At 43.1% G+C, this 21,015-nt stretch overlaps 4 protein-coding genes across 4 annotated transcripts; 1 reads left to right on the forward strand and 3 right to left on the reverse strand.

Annotated features, from left to right (window-relative positions):
• Positions 1–169: 169 nt before the first annotated feature.
• On the reverse strand, positions 170–2,332 carry LOC134021441 (octopamine receptor 2-like). The gene is made up of 2 exons (XM_062462291.1): positions 992–2,332; positions 170–335 (listed from the first exon to the last, which is right to left on the reverse strand). Exons 1-2 carry the CDS (start codon positions 2,288–2,290, stop codon positions 183–185), a joined length of 1,452 nt encoding a protein of 483 aa, XP_062318275.1. The 5' UTR covers positions 2,291–2,332; the 3' UTR covers positions 170–182.
• Positions 2,333–3,843: 1,511 nt separating this feature from the next.
• LOC134020664 (pinopsin-like) lies at positions 3,844–5,777 on the reverse strand. The gene is made up of 4 exons (XM_062460827.1): positions 5,348–5,777; positions 4,630–4,958; positions 4,191–4,436; positions 3,844–4,016 (listed from the first exon to the last, which is right to left on the reverse strand). Exons 1-4 carry the CDS (start codon positions 5,775–5,777, stop codon positions 3,873–3,875), a joined length of 1,149 nt encoding a protein of 382 aa, XP_062316811.1. The 3' UTR covers positions 3,844–3,872.
• A 328-nt stretch (positions 5,778–6,105) lies between these two features.
• Positions 6,106–13,264, reverse strand: nt5dc3 (5'-nucleotidase domain containing 3). Its single transcript, XM_062462288.1, has 14 exons — positions 12,827–13,264; positions 12,105–12,289; positions 11,779–11,853; positions 11,613–11,668; positions 11,405–11,495; positions 10,945–11,082; positions 10,143–10,203; positions 9,793–9,895; positions 9,206–9,307; positions 9,007–9,088; positions 8,810–8,896; positions 8,427–8,567; positions 8,238–8,302; positions 6,106–8,001 (listed from the first exon to the last, which is right to left on the reverse strand). Exons 1-14 carry the CDS (start codon positions 13,131–13,133, stop codon positions 7,740–7,742), a joined length of 1,755 nt encoding a protein of 584 aa, XP_062318272.1. The 5' UTR covers positions 13,134–13,264; the 3' UTR covers positions 6,106–7,739.
• An 822-nt stretch (positions 13,265–14,086) lies between these two features.
• LOC134021436 (endoplasmin-like) lies at positions 14,087–19,668 on the forward strand. Its single transcript, XM_062462284.1, has 18 exons — positions 14,087–14,245; positions 14,695–14,797; positions 15,209–15,350; positions 15,444–15,560; positions 15,665–15,996; positions 16,157–16,268; positions 16,366–16,488; positions 16,579–16,695; positions 16,807–16,944; positions 17,047–17,124; positions 17,240–17,305; positions 17,422–17,691; positions 17,857–18,102; positions 18,271–18,407; positions 18,544–18,622; positions 18,745–18,900; positions 19,178–19,273; positions 19,385–19,668. Exons 1-18 carry the CDS (start codon positions 14,197–14,199, stop codon positions 19,406–19,408), a joined length of 2,385 nt encoding a protein of 794 aa, XP_062318268.1. The 5' UTR covers positions 14,087–14,196; the 3' UTR covers positions 19,409–19,668.
• The last annotated feature ends 1,347 nt before the right edge of the window (positions 19,669–21,015 follow it).

A 21,015-nucleotide genomic window follows, 5' to 3' on the forward strand; every position in this document is an offset into this window, starting at 1 on the left:
ACCAAACTACAGGCATTTTGGTACGCATATTCTGCACCTTCTGAAATGACAAGAACATGCTATATTAAAACAAAATAAATTGTACATGAATAAAACATTTTGGCATTAGGGCAAAAATGAAAGGGATGAATATGGATGTACAAATTCAATTTTATTTGGAACACCCATCCTACAGGGGAAATCTACCCCGAAAAAAAGGATTTACATTTATTTCTGAAGGTATAAAACACTGTCCTAAACTGAGGGTTGACTACAGCATAGGTTATTGGGTTGCTGACCGACGTCAAACAGGAAACAGAGACAGAGAGAACTTCTAGATCCTGAGTGATCTTCATCTGGAAGAAGAAGAGTTAAAAGAATGTAAAGCATCAAACTTTGAGTCACTTTCACTGCATTTGTACCTCGCTGATCAAGAACCGATATTGTTTCATGTGCCCAACGCAAGTCTCCCACCTCTTACACCGCCCTGTAAAGTTGGATTTATGAAACATGAAAAGAGGGATAAAACATCCAAATGCAGCGCATTCTTGAGTTTGTCGACCAACCATACGACCAATTCTGAGGTTTCTATGGCTGTAGATGCAAATTTGCAGTTGATTGGCAGCTTGGAATTTTGCTTCATTAGAAGACAACACACACACGTGTGCAAGGAGCAGCAGAACACACAGGGACATGTAGGCCTACTGTTCATTTGTTTCATTGATTGACTTGTTTCTTTGTTGGAACATAAACTGTACTGATACTAGTTTATCCGGCTAAGTGCTCAAAATGTCTATGTCAATCTTGAAATAGCAAAGGTATTATTTGGTTTTACTTTTGTTATGGCTGTTGTGTGTCAAACTACACAACTATTATAACTGAATCACTTAAATTACTTTACAGGGTCTGAGTAGTAGTTTAAAAGAACAATCAAACTAAACAGTTTACTCTTTTCTCAAAACATTTCTAAAGGCACTAAATACATTGCATGCTGCACTACAATCAAACTTACCCCAGCATGTTTCTCTCTGTTGATAAAAAAGTTCACTAGGATCATTACTATCAATGGTATCCAAAATATGAGGAAAGTGAGAATAATGTACCCAGAGCGCTTGGCCATTTTACCCTCCTTCTTTTTTTTCGCTCTTTCTTTGCTGGCCATTGATGGCATCATACAGACAGCGCCATCCACGTCTTCATTTTGATCCGGGGCACTAATTGTAACAGACTGTATGGCTTCAGTCTCAGGTAAAGCTACAACGTCTTGTGCTTCACAGCTAACAGGCTGCTGCTCAAGCTCACTGACTTCCAGGCGCTCTGAGGGAGCTGTCACCCCCTCGTCCAAATCAATGACTGTGAGCGCTCCTTCCCTGAATGTCACACCTGCACGCTTCGGACTTTTGGTGGTTTTACTAGGAGAGTTAATGGGATCAGCTGGAGCATCTGTATGAGATGCCTTTATTTCACCTGGCATCACCTGCTGCTCTAGTCCTACAGTCTGCTCCAGACTGACTGCCTGCTCCAGACTTACTGTCTGCTCATTTGTTTGATTGTTTTTATCATGGACTTCCTCTTGACCTTTATTATTGACCTTTGAGTCATCTTCCTTTTTCTCTTCTTTACTTTTGCCCTGTTTAAGCACAGTACCCTTGTCAAATATTTTCCGACCGTGTGCTCTTACTATTGCAAAAATCCGAGAATAGAATCCAATGATGACAGCAAAACAAACTGACCATAGCGGAAGTAAAATGTATAGTCCAAAGGTGTCATATGAGGGGAGGATTTCCACGCCTAGTCCTCTGCATTGTACATATACAGGTGAGTCTTTCAGTGATGTAAAACAAAAAACTGCCACAAGGATGGCAATGGACCAGGTGAAGGGAATCATAATTAAAACCCTTCTTCGGCGTTCTTTTGTCTGAAAAGGGTGCGCAATGGCCTGATATCTCTCTGCACTTATGCCTGCTAAGGTAAGCAACTGAATGCAGAAACTGAAGGAAAAAGAGACTACTTGAGCATCGCACAACAGTCCATCAACATAGCCTTGTTGGTTAGTCAAAAGAATTGCTAGGAGAATGGGACAGTCAATTGCGCAACGGAAAATGTCTATGACCGCCAGATTCACCAGTAGAGCATTATTCCAAGTACGCAGTGATTTTTGGTGGTACACTGCTAAAATAACAAATAAGTTTGCCGCGATACCCACACACGAAGTGAAGAGCAAGACCACACTGTTCGCTGTTAAAAAAGCAATGTCAGAGTAATCTTTCCAATTGGTAATATTCCCATAATCCAGTGACACAGATCTCATCTCCCAGTTATTGACTGTATTTTAAATATACCTTTTCTGAATATTTCTAAATCCACATTGTTTGGCGTACGTGTTGAACGACTCAAAGATCAAGTTGAAGTGAGTTTATTACACCGATTATCCATTACCATGACAGATGACGCACGTGTCCTCCCATTCAATTAACGCCCCGCATCGCAACTCATCAGGGAACCCTTACTGTTAATCAAACTCATTAACACATTTGCCTATTTTCCCTGTAAATATTACAGAAAGCTGAATTGAATTCATTTTGATCATTTTGATTTCTGACAGGGGACCTGACAAGTGAAATCACTGCCACTGTTTGACATTCAGTTAGATCAATGTACTATAGTTGCATAAATGGCATCTATTGTATTAGCCATAGGCCTACCAGATGGCTGTGTGTAGTATCTAAACAACCAAGGGAATAAAAAGATGAACCATTATATTGGATTACAGCATGAAGTTTTATAATCCTATTTGTTGGAGATAAAAATGGGAAAGGCTCTTTGAGTGAACATTTTAATTTTACAGGCAATGCCAAATCTGGGATTAGATCTGGGCCGTGTAATGTTCTCTTACCCTTTGTTGATCACAGCCCTTTTAAATCCATTTAGAAATATGCCAGTAGTTCTAAACAATAGCATATTCTGCAAACAAAAAACTCCCTTGCAGTGGAAATCACTTTGCCTAAAGTTTAGATGGAATTACAGCATCAGTCCTATGATGTTGGATTTTCCCATGCACAAAATCACACTTTCAATAAGAAAATTGAATATATATTTTGATGTCAATATCTCCCAAATGTAAGAATTGCATTTTCCCCCTAAAATACAGTGAATTTATGTATATTCCCTTTAGGCTAAATTTGTGGTCAAAGGCTCATAAACATGAAGATAAGGAAAAACGTAGTTTCTTCTTTTATTGTGCATCAATGTAGCAACCTTGTTTCAAGAACTACTTGCAGTAACACATATGCACCTGTTCAGTGCAGTACAAACACACTTTCACACACCCGTATACACTTGTGTGGAAGAGGCCTCTGTGAAGAACTTGTGTTGAAGAGCCTTGGTCTCGCTCATCCTCGGTCTTGCTCAACATTTTCAGAAGGTCGTAGGTTCAAATCCTAACACTCAAAAGAAGATTTTTAAAAAGAGCTCTTATAAGTCGGCCATTTCTCAGCTGTTCCCATCTGCCATGTGTATTAGAAAATATTGCTGTTTGACCTCATCTATTGTGGAAAATGTGTCTCTCAAAGCCAAATAAAGATTGTAAACAAAATAATAAGTTACAAATTACAGAAGCATTCACAAGACTTAACTAAACTGTGAGATCTAGAGATGGTAACCAGTAGTGAACTAACAAACAGACATCTACTGGAAAATACAGTAAATCTTCACAAAATAACTCACTGCATTTTACCTACAGCTTGTGATCATTTTCTACAAATAAAAAAAAATATTTTGGCAACTTTCTGCCAGAAAGTTACTGTAGATTTCCCTCTTCAATTTCAAACATTGTAGAGCTGAAACAGACCCTGACAACTATGGCAGTTTCTTGGTTGTGGTGAAGAGAAGAATCACATAGGCAGCACCTTGCTGTTTGGACTGGCCCCTTGGTTCATTCTGCTCCTGCTCATGGAGATCATACCAATTCCTTTGCTGGCAGGACCACGGGGGATGTACTGTCCACATGATAGTGCCTCCAGAGTAGCCTCCCGAAACTACCGGTTAGACAGACACATCCTATCACCAAACACCTTTAAGAAACCTCTGAAACATATTCTCAACTCATGATCCATACATTTATGACAATGTATTCACACCAATTCTTTGGGTACTTGGGTAATGGGATGTTCTCCATAACTGAACCAACAATTTAAAGGATGCAGTTATACCTGTTTGTTGCTCAGGAAGTAGATGATAGGGTTGTAGACAGGACTGGTCTTTGCAAAGTACATGGGCATGGTCGCCACAAGTGGGGGGATTTGGAGCTCCGGATTCACCACGACCACAACAGACAGGGCCGTGTAGGGCAGCCAGCAGATGAAGAAGGCAACAATCATGAACGTCACCATACGGACAGCCTTCTCGTTCTCCTCTAGACACGTCTGTCCTCCCTGGAGCTCCACACTCCTGTTCAGCTGGGGAAAGAGGGGAGACGGGGGAGACGGGGGGGGGGGGGGTTGGAAAAAGCTCTGTTCATGGCAAAGTGTTTAAGAATCAGGTATACTGTACACAACCATAGACAGACTTGGATAAGAGAAAGCGGTCACTGTCAGTATGTGTAGGCATAACAGACTCGCCGTTGGTCCTTCAGAGACGCAGACCTGGTACCTTTTTCATGTAGGCCAGGACCTTGCTATAGCAGTAAATGATAATGATGACCGGCAGGATGAAGCAGAGGAGGGTGTAGAGGATGAGGTAGCTGTAGTTGCTCCAGGAGCGCTCCTCCCAGCCCAGGGAGCAGGAGGTCTGCACCCCCTCAGGCCCATAGGAGCTCCAGCCCAGCAGGGGGGCCACGGCCCAGAACAGGCAGAAGAGCCAGACGAAGAGTAATCCATGACAGCTCCTCCGCACGTTCAGCTTGAAGCCAGCCATGGGCCTACATACCACGATGTACCTTTCATATGCCAGCAACGTTAGGGTGTTGAGAGACACTAACCCTAAGGGAGGGAAAAAACACAAGTCATTTGGTTTCCATACAAGAAGAGAACTGAATAAGTTGTGAGTCTCCTCATTTGGGATAATAATTGTAGTAGGATAGGCCATCATTCTCATCCATGAAAGTGTTAGTATCTTGTAAACATGTCGGTCTATTTAGAGACAGGTAAACTTAAAAAGAAAACTCAAAGATAATTGAAAGGAACCAACTAGAATGAACAACAATCCAACAATTTAGGTTTGTCATTGCTATTACTTTGACTGTGATGACGATGAGCATCTACAAGAATTCCCAACAAAAAACTAAGGGTACATTAGCTGCAAAGATATTAAGTTCAAATAATCAGACTATCACATGATTAAAGCTATACTGAGTAATGTGTTCACTCACCAAAATAGTTGACAGCAAATCCTTGAAAAGTGCAGACCTTTTCTCCAAGAAAGAAAGACCCATGATAGTTGGTGATGGTGACAATTAAGGATCCACACAAGGCAATCATTAAATCGGACACAGCAAGGCTGAAGATGATCAGATTCATGGCGTTGATCAAACTTGAATTCTTCAACATGACAGTTATCACAATGCTATTGTTAAAGACAGAGAATATTGTGTTGATGAACATGATATACGAGATGATACTGTAGCCCACCCGTGGAAAAATAGTAGGCGCCACAGGGACTCCGGTGACCAGAAGGGTTGGAGCAACGCTCCAAGATGTGGTGTTGCTGTCCATGGTACCTACTCTCAACTGGGTCAACCCTGGAGCAGCTTCCCATTCGACTGCCTGAGATCCCAGCTCACCCAAGGCACTGAACGTCATCGATCTTATCATTTCTGATCCGTGTTAGATAGGTCTTTAAAATGCATGGATTGAGCACCTGTTGTATGGAGCACCTCTGAATCCAACACAAAAGCAATTTAGTTAATTGCCCCTAAAATGATTTGCAGGATTAGAAAATTAATCCTCGAGGATTACATGACGAATCAGAATCTGAGATTAATTTGGTGTTGTGATTTTTAACATCCAATGTAGAAGTAACTGAGAAAAGGCATATTCAGACACAGGTCAATGGTACATGTTTGTTAAAACCTACAGATAAAACGATGTCTAAATATATAGAGCCAAATAATGAGAAAACAGTGCTATAATGCATTGAGATTCTGCCAAAGTAATATGTTTTAATAAATAAGGACAAAAGTACACTTCTAATAAATTGTACTCATTCCAAAATCCATAAAACGTACGTAACCCAAAAGCTGTCCACATTTTCCACCTTTATAACGTTTCCCTTTTCTTCCAAAACAAAAGCTCTAAAAAACGTTTTAATAGTTTTCCTACAAAATACTGAAGAACTTCAGTTCACGAATTTCTGTGCAAATTAGTCATTCAAATTATTTTACCCATAATAAGTCAATTCTTTAGCTTGACAGAAAAGTCTATACGTTTCAATTTGAATATAAAACATTTTCAATATATACCGTATGTCCTTTTCCTAAAAAAAAAAGGAACAGCCCATGTTTGAACTGGCAGGGCCAGTAGTCTCCGTAGAGCTACAGTTTCAAGAACTGTCCATAAACCATTTAGTTTGATCATGGATGGTACACACAAACAAAACTACTGGTATTTGTCTTAAAGCATAAACATACTGCAGTTTTAGTTTCAATGACAAAAAGCTTAAGGCAGTTGAGTTTGTACTAGAAAGTGGAGTTATTAATATAATATAGTTGTTTAACTTCACACAAATCTCAACAAAGAAAGCTGAGACTTACTGATCCATCATGAAGGGCAAGGACAATCTTAAACAGGGCAAGATACAGTACGAAGACAATAGGAAAAAGCAGCAACGATGATATCAGACAATCATACCAAATGTAGCCAGTGTAGATCGGTTAAACTCACTCCGTAGGTGTATATATACATATATACGGTATATACCTACTCACATACAGGCCTCCGGCACACAGGCACCTTTAACATCCCCTCTACAATATATGACAATCTATACTGTACGGATGTTTTCAGTAAATACTGTCCGTTATATAAAATATCTTAAAATCAAGTGAATAATTGTTTGTTGTTCCCTCCACCACACCAGCCTCCACCCTTGGTTCTGTATTAGCTCAATCTGTAGGCGAAATTCCCCCCAATCATAGCCATCTTAGCTCTCTCCCATTAATGTCAAATCCAAGTCTCAAGTTGGGTTTCTTGGGCAGAGCTGACCTGAAGTGGAACCTTACCGCCAAAAGAGACGTGTCTGTACTGAACACTGTCAATAAATAACATGCTAATTAACTACCCTAATCTCCAGACTGAAAAACATTTATCTATTTTCTCTTCTACCTCCCAGTACAAACAATGATCTAAACTGCAAAGAAGTCTACACATGACGTCAATAAAAAAAAATGTATTTTGGTGATCAACTCTACTTTTACCTTTGCTTGATACCAATATAAAAGACATGCAAAATATGCGCGAGGGTTTCTTTCTGGTACAAGGACTATTTAAAGCAACATAGACACAGTAGATTCAATCTACATAGTAAAACCTTGCACTGTTAAAATACTATTCAAGTCGTCTGATAAATACATATATGGGTTAGTTCAGATGCTGCAGTTCACATCATCAGGTTATATGATTTTCCGATGTACAGTATTTATGATGGTGCAGTGGAGATGGCTTGTACATGTCAGTGCGGTGCTCATCTCCATGTCTGTGCTCCGTGTCCAGGTGAAGTCTGGGGAATGGCCCCAGAATCTTTCCCCTCCTCTACCCTACCCTGCTCTACTCAGATTTGGTCCTGTGGGTCTGGAAGGGCATGTCCAAGGCCCCGGCACTGGTCTGCTCGGGCCAGAAGGGAGACTCATGCTGCAGGGGGGTGCGCCGGGGGAAGAAGGTGTGCTGGAAGTCGTAGTTGAGAAGGCAGCTGATGGAGGGCATGTAGATGTCGGCGAAGCGTGAGAGGCGGCGGGAGAAGTAGGTGGGGTTGTGATACGTCCGGAAGAGACTTCCGAACTGAGCGTTGAAGATGTCCTTTGTCTGCGACCTGCAACAACATATTCATAAAGAAGGAAAGCTCAATGGTGCTCTCCAGTGACTTCTACATCTTAACAATTACACTTTTTAGCCCTTTCAAAGACTGAAACAGTGCAGATAATATATCAGTGGTTGAATAAACAGGACTATCTTGGGTTTCTCCAGTTAAGTCTCTAAAGTACGTCATGGTCCACAGGAGAAGATAAGATATCTCGTGGCATCTCTTTCTTTGATCCATTTCTGTACCTCATGGTTTCTCTTTCTTTAATCCATTCCTGGACAACGGCTTGAGATGCTGGGTCCCTGTGTACCTGTAAATGAGGAAGCGTGTGAATTATACACAAGTGAGGAGTATCTCCAGCACAAATGCTGGAGTTAGCGGATCGGAATGCACGCCTGCACACGCAAAGACGCTTGTGCGTGCTATCTGCTCACCTGCATGTGTTCGATGAGTCCGGTGAGGCCCTGCAGCCAGGTCATCATGTGGACATACTGCTCCGTGTTCATGATCTTGATCTCCTTCCTCAGCTCTGGGATGATGGCTCCAGTCCTCCAACCGTGCTTCAGGGTCAGGTCCTTCAGGGTGGTGGGGACAGATTGGACACCAGTTATGATATTCTCAAACATTGCACTGAAAGTATGTCAAATGAAAATCTTGATAAAAAAAGAGGTTATATCCCAATGGATGATATGACCAAGTTAAGATGTTTGAGACTCATTTATTGACAGCAGGTTATGTAGAGCAAAGAAGAAGGATATCATTTGAATCAATCCTCTTTGGAAAGCAACAAATGTGCTGAAAATGAAACTTTACTTACAGCCAGGTCACTGTAGATGTGATCTCCAAAGTACAGCACCTTTGACCCCCTCCATCCAGTTAATCTCAGAAACTCATACAAGTTCCCCTGAAACACACAGACAAAACCACAACATGGGGGGACAGACTTTGGAAGTCGAGAGTTCCATAGTCAACATGAATTGTAATACCTCAGCAGTTAAATGGACAGGCCTGTACCTGTTTGTATATCTGCCCTTTCTCTAACCGATGGATCCTGTCCCACAGAAGACCTCCTTTGTCTGTGACTCGTCTGAAAGGCCTACCAGGGACAACATTGCGTAACTATAAACACATCTTACAATGTATTTCACAATTATGCAAATGTAGAGTTGTTCAAAATAGCCGTTTTAAGCTATTTGGCAGTTCACAGGCTTACTTCCTCCTGTCGTTGAAGAAGCCGGGTTTGTCGGCTTGCACGATGACCACATCGAAAAGGTCCCTCCAGTCCTTTCCGACCATGTAGTTCATCCCCCGGTTACTGAGAAACCAAAAAGCCCAGAAAATCATTAAAAAAGCATAAATAAAAATGTTAGGTGCATCAACAGTTCTATATACTATGTCATCTTTTATTTTGTTGACATGACATTGCTGTTTTCTCACCAACTTGCTTAACACAGATACAAATCTAAACACAGACATGGTGAATATATTTTGATTCAGACCACTGGGTTTTGGTAATGCCTTCTAATGTATTCAGGCTTTCTTGTTTGCACATTGCTTGGCTCCACAGAGAACTCGCAGGGGGACTGTGAATTAGACAAAAGTATTTTGGCCTCCATTCCTGCTTGCTGTATCTTGACATCTATTCAAATAGTTTGGAGAACACTAGCAACTCAGGCCAAACACTAGAAGCTCCAGGGACTTCAATAAACAGAGTCACTGGTCACGAGGTGGCATATTAAAAAGCTGAAAGTGTAGTTCTGCTTGCCAAATCACACTTGGTCACACTGGCACAGGTCTTACACAAAGTCCAAGGGGCTGTTGGTGATAAGGAACATCTTCTTGCCACTCTCATAGAGCTTCTTCAGTACAGCATGGCTCTGTTCACCGTAGCAAATATATTTCTCTACAAAGAGCGAGAGAGACCGAGAGACAGAGAGAGAGAGAGAGAGAGAGAGAGAGAGAGAGAGAGAGAGAGAGAGAGATAAAAGGAATGGAAACAAAGCTCTCTGAGCCAGACTCATTTCAAAGTAATTTCTGGGAACTTATTACAAGAACAATTACATTGACCCTAAAGTCTCTTACAACAGAATATTTGTATACCAAATCTAATACAAATTTAAGAACACACAGCATTTCATTGTTGCCTTTACCAATATCTGCCTCGACAGCTCGATACATGAGCCCCTTTACATGGACCTGTCCTATCGCCCCCTATGAACAGACAGAGAATGACAAATTAGATTATTTCCGATTCTGAAACAGATTACATTTTATTCTACAGTATATTTAGAATGGTAAAACATCAGTATCCACTGGCCGGAAAGCGAATTGCTAGTGCCCTGAATTTAGATAATCGTATTCCCATGAATTCCTACAAAGATGTCTCTTCAACCGAGATGGTGAAAGTTTCCAATGTCTAATAAATAAGTCTTGACTTTGCCAAAGCTTCAGGACAGAAGGCTCACTCTCATGCTAGTTACTCCTGCCATGCAAGTTAATGGCCAACCCTGTTGAAAGGCCCTTGAAGTAAGGACTCACAGAAAGGTCAGTCATTCTGTGGTAACACACACACACACACACAGTACAAAGTGAGAGGTTTTTCATGACAGCAACCTGTCAGAACTGCCACAGTGTGCAGATGAGAACTATGCTGACAGCTCCTCAAAGGGACAGCACAGCAACTGTCCCACCCTGCCTCTATCTCTGAAGAGGCAGAGCCCTCCCTCTATCTCTGAAGAGGCAGAGCCACCAGAGACTACACACAGATGGTGCAGGCGAGCTCTCCACTCTAAAATTAGACTGCCATTTCACAGCTAAAATTAAGACTGCACTCCTCACATACCGTACAAAAATAACCAGTCACAACAAGCCACGAAACGCTTTAACCTCCACCAACTGGAGACAAGTATAACTGCAACCACATTGTCATTAAGGACCACAGTGAACTCTTACCTTAACATCTTTGTAGAGATGGACAGGCTCATAGTCGATGTTGTGCTTCATGAAGTAGTCATTGACACAACAGAGCAGGGTCATCTCTGGTAAGGAGAAAATGTCCATGTATTGTTTCATTGTGTGGCCATGGGAGCTCTGGAAGAGATACAGGAGATACGATGCAAACGCTTAATTAGAAAAGATAAGACGTTTCAGAATTTCCATTAACATTTAGCACATGCTTTTATCTAACAAGACAGAGAGGGTGTTTGACTAAACCCACGAGGACATTTCCATAATGCAGGAATGGAACCTGCACTGCACTGCCAAAGGGAACTTTACTTCCCTGAGGTAAGTGGGTTTCGAACCCTTACAAAAGGTAAATAACAGGTGTTTCTCGAATAGGGTCCTGACTTCACTGAGCTCGATAATTCTGACATATGACATAAGTTGGGTAGGCATGGGGCAGAATCCTTACCTTGCCATAGAAATCACTCATTATCTCTAGAGGGACATGGGAACCCTCATACATGGCCACTACCTCCTGGTCTGGGACTGGGTGAAGACCCCTACAAAAGAAATCAGAACATGTTTCACCAAACCTTTTTCTTCTAAAGCACCATAAGACAACCAAAAAATTATATATTTTCTACTATGCTAACACGGATCTAGATACAATTAAATACCTGTATACTGTTCCCAATTGGATGTAGTGGAACGCATCAATCTTCATCAGTAACGCCTGGAAATGACAACAGAGGAACCCAGATTTTATTGCTTAGTTTCGACATAATGCTATAGTTGTAAAAAGTAATAAACAAGGCCATTAAAAGAACCAAAGCTCATACACACCTTCTGGACATCATAATGGAGTCCTCGCACAACAAAATTTGGTATGTATTCATACTCTCGCAGACCCTCAGGATACTAAGACACAAGAAAGCTATGTTTTAGAAGTGTCTCAGATTTGTAGCTTGGTAGCTTACACTACATAATTATAAAATGATGCATCAAGACATCCTGTCAGGGTCATTAACACATGCCTTTCAGTCATTTTAAGTAATTTCGATGTGACAGAATATCATGGGTTCCGTGAAGGAGATGGATCCTGTCTGTGTGTATACTGTAGTTATGGTGTCTGTCCTGTGTCAGTGAGAAAACCAAAAAGAGGAACAGACCCTGTGTTCTTGAATTAGGATGTTGCGCGCAATGTCGAAAATCAGGGTGTGGAGGTGGCTGGAGTAGAACGCCAGGGTGTAGTCATAGTCAAACCCATAGATCTCTATATCCTGCAGGCTCATCTCATTGTTGGCAAATATGGTGTCGGGGTTGACTGAGTTCTTTGATATTACTGGAATCAAGTCTGGAAGGAATAGGGGAGAACAATCTAGTCAGCTGTTTGCAATGAACTGGTTGTGGATATGTCAAACTTGAATTGGGGGAAACCAATTTATATGCTGCAACAGAAGGAAAAAAACGGACCAGGTGGCCTTCCCATTGAAAAACCAGCTTTCAATGCATCTTTAAGTAGAGCAAGTAAAGCTTGATTTTCCAGAAGCTATACCTGCAAGCTACTGACAATAGCCTTAGCCCCCTATGTTTCAGTGCATTTGTCTCAAAAGCCCCCATTTCTAGAGAACACGCAAACAAATCTGAAAAACAACATGTCATGGTCATGTCAATTCTGCATGAGGTGCCAAAGAATCATGTTACAGAATCTGTATGGGACTGTCAACAGCGCATGGCACTCACATTACATTGAAGCGTTTGCAGCTTGATTCTGATTTGATAGCTAGTTCTATCAGGTGAGATGTCCCTCAACATACGTTTAAGGACTCTATTAAGCAAAAATAAGAACTGTGCACACGAGAATGTTTGCCTTTTACCACTCAAGCCATACCTTCTGTTTGTTTTTTTGTCTCGTTGTAAACAGACCATAACCAATTGGTCATGTCTGGACCACCTGCGGAACCAGTACACATTGTTGCCGCGTAGTTTTTAAGGGGTTGATGTGCCAACACCTGCCCGACTCCGGTAGACATGACACTGAAATTCCGTTGACCTGAACCAGCCATCCACGGCGCTCTGTTGCTCAAGTTCCATGGTAAGCCGCTCTGCGTGTGTAAGACATTGCAGTAAATAAACAACTTCTGTAAGCAATCCTTTTTCCTTAAAAGACATGAACAGGTCAAAGTAAAGGGCGTCATGGCTATCGTCCCCTTTGGGTTGTGGATACCCCCGCGTGTAGGTTGTGCGTTTCGGTCAACTGCATGCGGAATCACTTGCTGTAAATACAGTAATCGTGCGCCCCCAGAAGTCGCTGCAGACGTCACTTCCTCGATACAACTACAGTCGAGAGAAACGATCACTTGACTCCCGAAGTGAGGTGAAAGGCATGGAAACCAAATTAGGATACGTGTTCATATTCATTGTATAGGTTATTAGCCTATGCATCTTCTTTGAGAACCACGCTCTAGTAAAGGGTACAGGGCAGCAAAGCCTGACCTGTTTCCAAACGCAATGTCAGCAAGTAAATCATAATTCACAATTTTCCTTGAACCATGAACTCGTACACCTGTTTGGGTAAATGTCAAATTCAAGAATCTCCTACTCTTGTTTTTGTATGTTTTTATTTTTATTTTTACAAGGGCTATTCTCATAAGCATTTATACATGGCTGAGACAAACTATAAGGCCATCTTTAATATTTTGATAAAGTAGACAATTGATCCACCCAGGGTGCTAATTTTCACCTACTCACGTTGCCACAGTTTCTACGTGAAAAAAAGAAAATAACCTTATTATTTCAGATGACTGATTTCAGAAAAATATTCTGAATAAAAATATTCTGAAAACTAGCAGAGTTGTGTCAGTCTTAATCTATAAACTCTTCCGTTGCTTTTTCAGTATCCGTGTCCAGTATACCAACCTGCCAATGACAATTGTTTAATTTACTGACCAAAAGCAACGGTTGAACAATAATTTATTTCACAATCCTAAATTGACTGAATATTTATTCTTCAGCCAATGATCACGAGCCACGATTTTCATGTATGAAGTTGTACAGAAGAACTTCGATTGGGAGAAATGTCATGTGGATTATCCTGCAATTGGCTGAGGTTTGTGCGTGGTGTCCTGCCATTGGTGGATTCAGGGGGTTTAATTAAGGGGGGGTTTGGTTGAGAAACAGGCAGCCTGTCATTCTTAGTGCGTGCACTGGCTTTTGTCTCAGAAGGCAAGCGTTAAGAAACTGTTTAATAATTTTCTCAAAATGAAACGGCTTTGGGTATTAGGTCTTCTGTGTGCCCTCTTAACTTTTGGTGAGTATCTGAGATTTTCTAGCTTGCCACTATAAAGTCAACGCTAGCCGGAAGGCTAGCTAGGCATAGATTTTTTTAAATTACCAGCTAGCATCTTTCCACTAACTAGCCGTTTACGAGGTTAGCAAGCTGAACGTTTTTTTAGATTTATTTTTTAGCTGGTTACTGTAGACATAGTCAGCCCTGCCATTTAGTGAGTGACTTTGTACAGTAGTTACAAAGCATTTTAACAAGCTAGCTATGCTGGTTCCTCGCGTGTTTCTGGAAGTTTCCTTATCTTGCTAGCTATAGCCGGTGCAACTCAGAACCACCTTTCCCATTGCTATCTTGTTACTGTAACGTTGATTGTCCCCGATGTGCTATGCACTGGAATGCTGATGGTTTACAGTAAATTAACTGTAATGACCGCACCGTGTTTCTTCAATGCATCTATGACATTCCCCCCCCAGGATCTGTTAGGGCAGAAGATGAACTCGATATCGATGGGACAATGGAGGAGGATCTTGGTAAAAGCAGGGATGGGTCCAAGACGGATGATGAGGTGGTGCAAAGGTAGGTTACGGTTACGGTTCATATTGTGGTAGAATTTGTTCGATACAATTAGGAGTTACTGTCTGTGATGTTTTATGTACACTGGGTTCAAGTTCATAGACAGGGTTCAATCTGCTACATGACCGTACAGTGTCAACATCACAGAACTTTTGACAGATCGATGTGACACAGGCCCCCAACTACCCCAGCTAAATGTGTATTATGACATTGCTTATGATGACGCCAACACTGAGTAATCTAGATGATATGGGTCTCTTCATGGGTTTGTGGAAACCATCCTGTGTTAAAATGGTTGTCTACTGTTACGAGCCAGCAAGGAAGCAATGAGCCCTGTGGTCGTTATCAGGCGATATTGATGCAGGTAATCCTTGTTCATTTTTATTGTAGCTAATTTTGTGTGTGTGTACACAGGGAGGAGGAGGCCATCCAACTGGATGGGCTGAACGCAGCTCAGATCAAAGAGATCCGTGAGAAGTCGGAAAAACACGTATTTCAGGCAGAGGTCAATCGCATGATGAAGCTCATAATCAACTCTCTCTACAAGAATAAGGAGGTGGGTTGACACCAGGGTACTGTCTCTGTCAGTTGCTCAATGTGATTACAGGATTGGTGATGCTGACTTATTTTCCTGTTGGCTGGGGTCTAGATCTTCCTTAGGGAGCTGATCTCCAACGCTTCAGATGCCCTGGACAAGATCCGTCTGATGTCACTGACCCACGAAGATGCGCTAAATGCAAACGAGGAGCTGACCATCAAAATCAAGGTAAATGGATGGGACCCCTATTCAAGTTTGCTGTACTGCTCCCTCTTCACCAGGCAGGCCTCTATTGAGCTCCTCTCTAAGCTGACTTGTGTCTTTATCCTCAGTCGGACAAAGAGAAGAACATGCTCCACATAACTGACACAGGCATTGGTATGACCAAGGAGGATCTTGTGAAGAATCTGGGCACCATCGCCAAGTCTGGCACCAGCGAGTTCCTCAGCAAGATGAATGAGATGCAGACAGAGGGCCAGTCCACATCCGAGCTTATTGGCCAGTTTGGTGTGGGTTTCTACTCCGCCTTCCTGGTGGCTGACAAGGTCATCGTGTCATCGAAGCACAACAACGGCACCCAGCACATCTGGGAGTCCGACTCCAACGAGTTCTCCGTCATCGAAGACCCCCGCGGGGACACCCTGGGCAGAGGAACCACCATCACGTGAGTGGAATCAGCTTCCTTCCTCTTTCCCACTGGCAGAACTTTTTTTCCAACATTCTGCCTGACAGAAAACAGCTCCTTATTTATTCCTCTGATACAGTAGCCTGGTGGTCACAATGTACCAGGCCAGTCTTTTGAAGGGTGCCTTTTGATCTTCCAGGTTGGTCATGAAAGAAGAGGCCTCAGACTACCTTGAGCTGGAGACCATTAAGAACCTTGTGAGGAAATACTCCCAGTTCATCAACTTCCCCATCTATGTCTGGGCCAGCAAGGTAGGATTTTTTTTATTTAATCACCGTACAAAAACAGTGCTCCATTTCTAGGCTTTTGATCTGGTGGCAGTTCCTCATTCCTCATTCCCTTTTGTAGACTGAGACTGTGGAGGAGCCCATGGATGAGGATGCAGAGGAGGAAGCTGAGAAGGATGCCAATGAGGAAGAGGTGGAGGTGGAGGAAGAGGAGGAGGATAAGGACAAACCTAAGACCAAAAAGGTACTGTCAATGAAATAAAATGACATTTTGTTCCTTTACCACCAAGAACTGTATTGTGTTTTGGAATGCTAATCAGCTGGTTTCTTTCAGGTTGAGAAGACCGTTTGGGACTGGGAGCTGATGAATGACATCAAACCTATCTGGCAAAGGCCAGCCAAGGAAGTGGAGGAAGATGAATACAAGGCTTTCTATAAAACCTTCTCCAAGGTAGGCGTATTGATGATTTTAATCATGTTGTGTTATTGAAGTTGAGTAGGTTTTTGAAGTACCAAAGGCAGGCAGTAACTGACCTCCCTCCCTCCTTCCCCCCCTCCCCAGGACAGTGATGAGCCTCTCTCCCACATCCACTTCACCGCTGAGGGTGAAGTCACCTTTAAGTCCATCCTCTTTGTGCCTGCCGCTGCCCCACGCGGCATGTTTGACGAGTACGGCACCAAGAAGAACGACTTCATCAAGGTAGTTATTATGGAGAATGTTCTTTCATAACACAGCTGAATTCAATGTAGTTATTGAATGCATTTGCTCAAATCCATCATATAAAATGTCTGTCTCTTGTAGCTGTTTGTCAGGAGAGTGTTCATCACGGATGACTTCAATGACATGATGCCCAAATATCTGAACTTTGTCAAGGGAGTGGTGAGTGAAACTTCAAGAAATGGCAGAACCGTTGTTTAGGAACTGGGAATATGCATTTTTGTTAATTCTCCAAGGCAAGACCCCTCTCTGATGCTTAATGATGCTGTTTGAACAGGTTGACTCTGATGACCTTCCCCTGAACGTGTCCAGAGAGACCCTGCAGCAGCACAAACTCCTCAAGGTAAGGAGGCTCACCGAACAGGAACCCACCCTGGAATCCGGCTGTTTGCGTCACAAAATCAATTGCAAGGTTCCTGAAGTGCAAGGCCCTCTCCAACCGCCTCTTCTCCGTTTTAGGTCATCCGTAAGAAGCTGGTGCGCAAGACCCTGGACATGATCAAGAAGATCGCAGAGGAGCAGTACAACGAGAAGTTCTGGAAGGAGTTTGGCACCAACATCAAGCTGGGGGTGATCGAGGACCACTCCAACAGGACCCGTCTGGCCAAGCTGCTGCGCTTCCAGACCTCCAGCAGCGACACGGTGCTGGCCAGCCTGGAGCAGTACGTGGAGCGCATGAAGGACAAGCAGGACAAGATCTACTTCATGGCTGGAACCAGCAGGAAGGAGGTATGCTTGAAGGAACCTGTGGAGCTCAGAGGCTTAAGGGGTTTTATTTATCGACCTGCAGAGAAATGGTTCCAGAAGCTACGGCGTTTTGCTTTGAGGGGAGGGGCGGGGCATCTGCTCCTTGCTTTAGGTTCACACAGAATCTTGCTGTGTTCCCCGCTCCAGGCCGAGTCCTCTCCCTTCGTGGAGCGCCTGCTGAAGAAGGGCTACGAGGTGATCTACCTGACCGAGCCCGTGGACGAGTACTGCGTCCAGGCCTTGCCCGAGTTTGACGGCAAGCGCTTCCAGAACGTGGCCAAGGAGGGCATCAAGTTCAACGAGAGCGACAAGGCCAAAGAGAACAGGGAGACGATGGAGAAGGAGTTTGAGCCCCTCACCACCTGGATGAAGGAGAACGCACTGAAAGACCAGGTTAGAGGCCAAACCAGTCATAGACATGGGACACCAGTCAGAAACCTCACATCTGCAAGGATTGTTTTTTTTTTTTTGGAAAGGGCAGATAAGGGTTGGTAATGGGGTGACTGGTTGAATATCCTGTTTGTTAACTTGTATTCATTTGGCGCTCCCTGGTTTCTGTAGATCGAGAAGGCCATTCTGTCTCAGAGGCTGACTAACTCCCCCTGTGCCCTGGTAGCCAGTCAGTACGGCTGGTCAGGAAACATGGAGAGGATCATGAAGGCCCAGGCCTACCAGACAGGGAAAGATATCTCCACAAAGTGAGTGACGACTGCTTGGTTTTGTTGCAATTTGACTAGTCTAAGCTTTCCTTTGTAGGCTCGGGTGTTAACGGCCTCATTTTGTTCAGCTTTTCACTAATCTAGTATTGTGCTCCCTCTCTCTCTCCCTCTCCAGTTATTATGCAAGCCAGAAGAAAACATTAGAAATCAACCCCAAGCACCCTCTCATCAAACAGATGCTGAAGCGAGTTACTGTAAGTAATCACTTCATTATACAGTGAAATGATGCTTATAACACTAATGAACTCCATGCTTTTCTGTTGAAAAGCAGCTAAGCTGAACAACTGCCAAAGCGTTTGTGTGTGTGTGGTTGTAGGAGAATCCTGAGGACCAGACGGCCTCAGACCTGGCCGTGGTGCTGTTTGAGACGGCCACCTTGCGCTCGGGCTTCCAGCTGGCCGACACCAAGGCCTACGGGGAGAGGATAGAGCGCATGCTGCGGCTCAGCATGAACGTGGACCTGGAGGAGCAGGCAAGTCAGGTGGTTGAGCGGTTAGAGAATCGGGCTAGTAATCACAAGGTTACTGGTTCGATTCCCGGCCGTGTCAAATGACGTGTCCTTGAGTAAGGCACTTCACCCTACTTGTTTTGGGGGGAATGTCCCTGTACTTACTGTAAGTTGCTCTGGATAAGAGCGTCTTCTAAATGACTAAATGTAATGTAAGTCGCCCACACTCAGGAGATGCCGTTGGAACACGTTGACCAACTGTCCGTGAGGAACTGTTTGTGCTAATCTGTGGGTTCTGCAGGTGGAGGAGGAGCCGGAGGAGGAGGAGCCTGAAGAGGTTGCTGAGGAAGAGGCGGAGGAAGAGGAGGAAGTACTGGATGAGGAAGAAGAAGAAACGGTAAGGGCACAGAATTGCTCGACAAACGTTTGATCAAATTGTGATGCCGGCTTAGCAGTCTTGGCTCTTGTGCGCTTGTGTCTAAAGTAATTCTCTGTTCTCCTTTTCCAGATAACTGACAAAGATGAGTTATGAGGCACTGAATGAGGGCACTGGAGGTGGACCTTACCTGGAGCAGTCACAGCGAGAGCAGAGTCACAGCAAGACGCCAGCTGGAGCCAACTGGCACTCTGGGGGGGGGCTCCCTGAGGCGGGGGTTTTTTAAGGCTTGTGTTTTTGTTTGTTTTTTGTTTTTTTACATTCCTCATGATTGTAAATTTGTTAATATTTAACTGACCTGTCTACAGAAAGAACAATCCTGTAGTTTGCTCCAATAAATGTTTCTTGGAAAAACTGCATGTGCTTTATTTCTATAGATTATGAATTTGCCACTAGAGGTCAGTAAAACATGTATTCTGAAGGGCACAGATAAACTGGTCTGATACCATGTGGGAAATAAATGTAAGAAATGAAATTGTGAATATGGTGTGCAATTCCACAAACCTTAGATATGACTTCATACACTATTGTTAACTCTTGAGTGTGTTGATCTTGCTCAGATAAGCAGGGCTGTGAAAGCCTTGTTTTTTATCTTCTGATAAGCATACAGGAAACAACCTGTTACAGTTGGTATGACTAATCACTACGGCTGGATGACCAGTGTGGTATCTACCAACAGGACCCTTGGCAACACATTCTGCAGGGCAACCTGTGAGATGTGTGGTCTGATCTCACAGTACAAACAAGGTTTTACAGGATACTTAATATGAGGTCAACAGAGCTGTTGAACACTGTTCAGGTTATGAACACTTGATGAGAATGGACAACGGGAATTTCAAATTGCTACTAAGTCTGACCATGTATTCATGGATAATAAAAGGTGAGTTTTCTTTACTTTTCTGTTTAAAAAAAGCCTCATTAAATGATCGGTTGCCTTGTTCTCATTTGACCTTGTACCTTGAGTGTGGGAAATGGCCAAATATGTGTAAATGTCCCTACTAAATGAGTTGAAATGTGTTTATCATTCTCAGGATTGACACCAGACGTGTCATTCGTCGGTTTGCCCAGTACAGTCAGCCTGGCAGAGAACAGCCCGGCTGGCACAGTCATCTACAGCTTCCAGGTGGTCCTTTCCCCAGGAGCTAGCATTGCATCAGGGTATCCCAGAATACAGAACTCTGACCCTCTCACCAATGCCTTTTTAGTGTCCATGCGTAACACCACCCAGGCCCAGGTAAGGCGTTGAGCTCCCAGACTGCTACCGTATAATCTTTCCACAGATGTTAGACTTGTACTGCACTGTAGTAACAAGAACATAGTTGTGGAGGGGTAAGTTGGGGAGAATTTTTGTTATTTCTAAGGTAATCGCTATTACAAATCTAATTAGTGTTTGTATACAAAGAGATTCTGACCGTTTCAGGTCGAAATGTATCGTAGGTGTCTGTAACTGGGACTGCCAACCTGGATTTTGAGGCTACGCCAAACCACTTTGTTCTGCAAGTCCTGGCTGTGGATAACAAAGGAGATGGTGGTCTTCAGACACTGACAGTGATCCTAACTGATGTGGATGAGCCTCCTGTGTTCCTAGACAAGGGTACTATTTGAACTTGGCACTTACGAATGTGGATCAGTTGTTAACTGGTTCTATCCGAGAGTGTGGTTTCCTCATAATACATTTCTCTCCTAGGATCAGTCCTCTATGT

Source organism: Osmerus eperlanus, chromosome 5 (genome assembly GCF_963692335.1).
Source record: "Osmerus eperlanus chromosome 5, fOsmEpe2.1, whole genome shotgun sequence".
Taxonomy (NCBI): Eukaryota; Metazoa; Chordata; class Actinopteri; order Osmeriformes; family Osmeridae; genus Osmerus; species Osmerus eperlanus.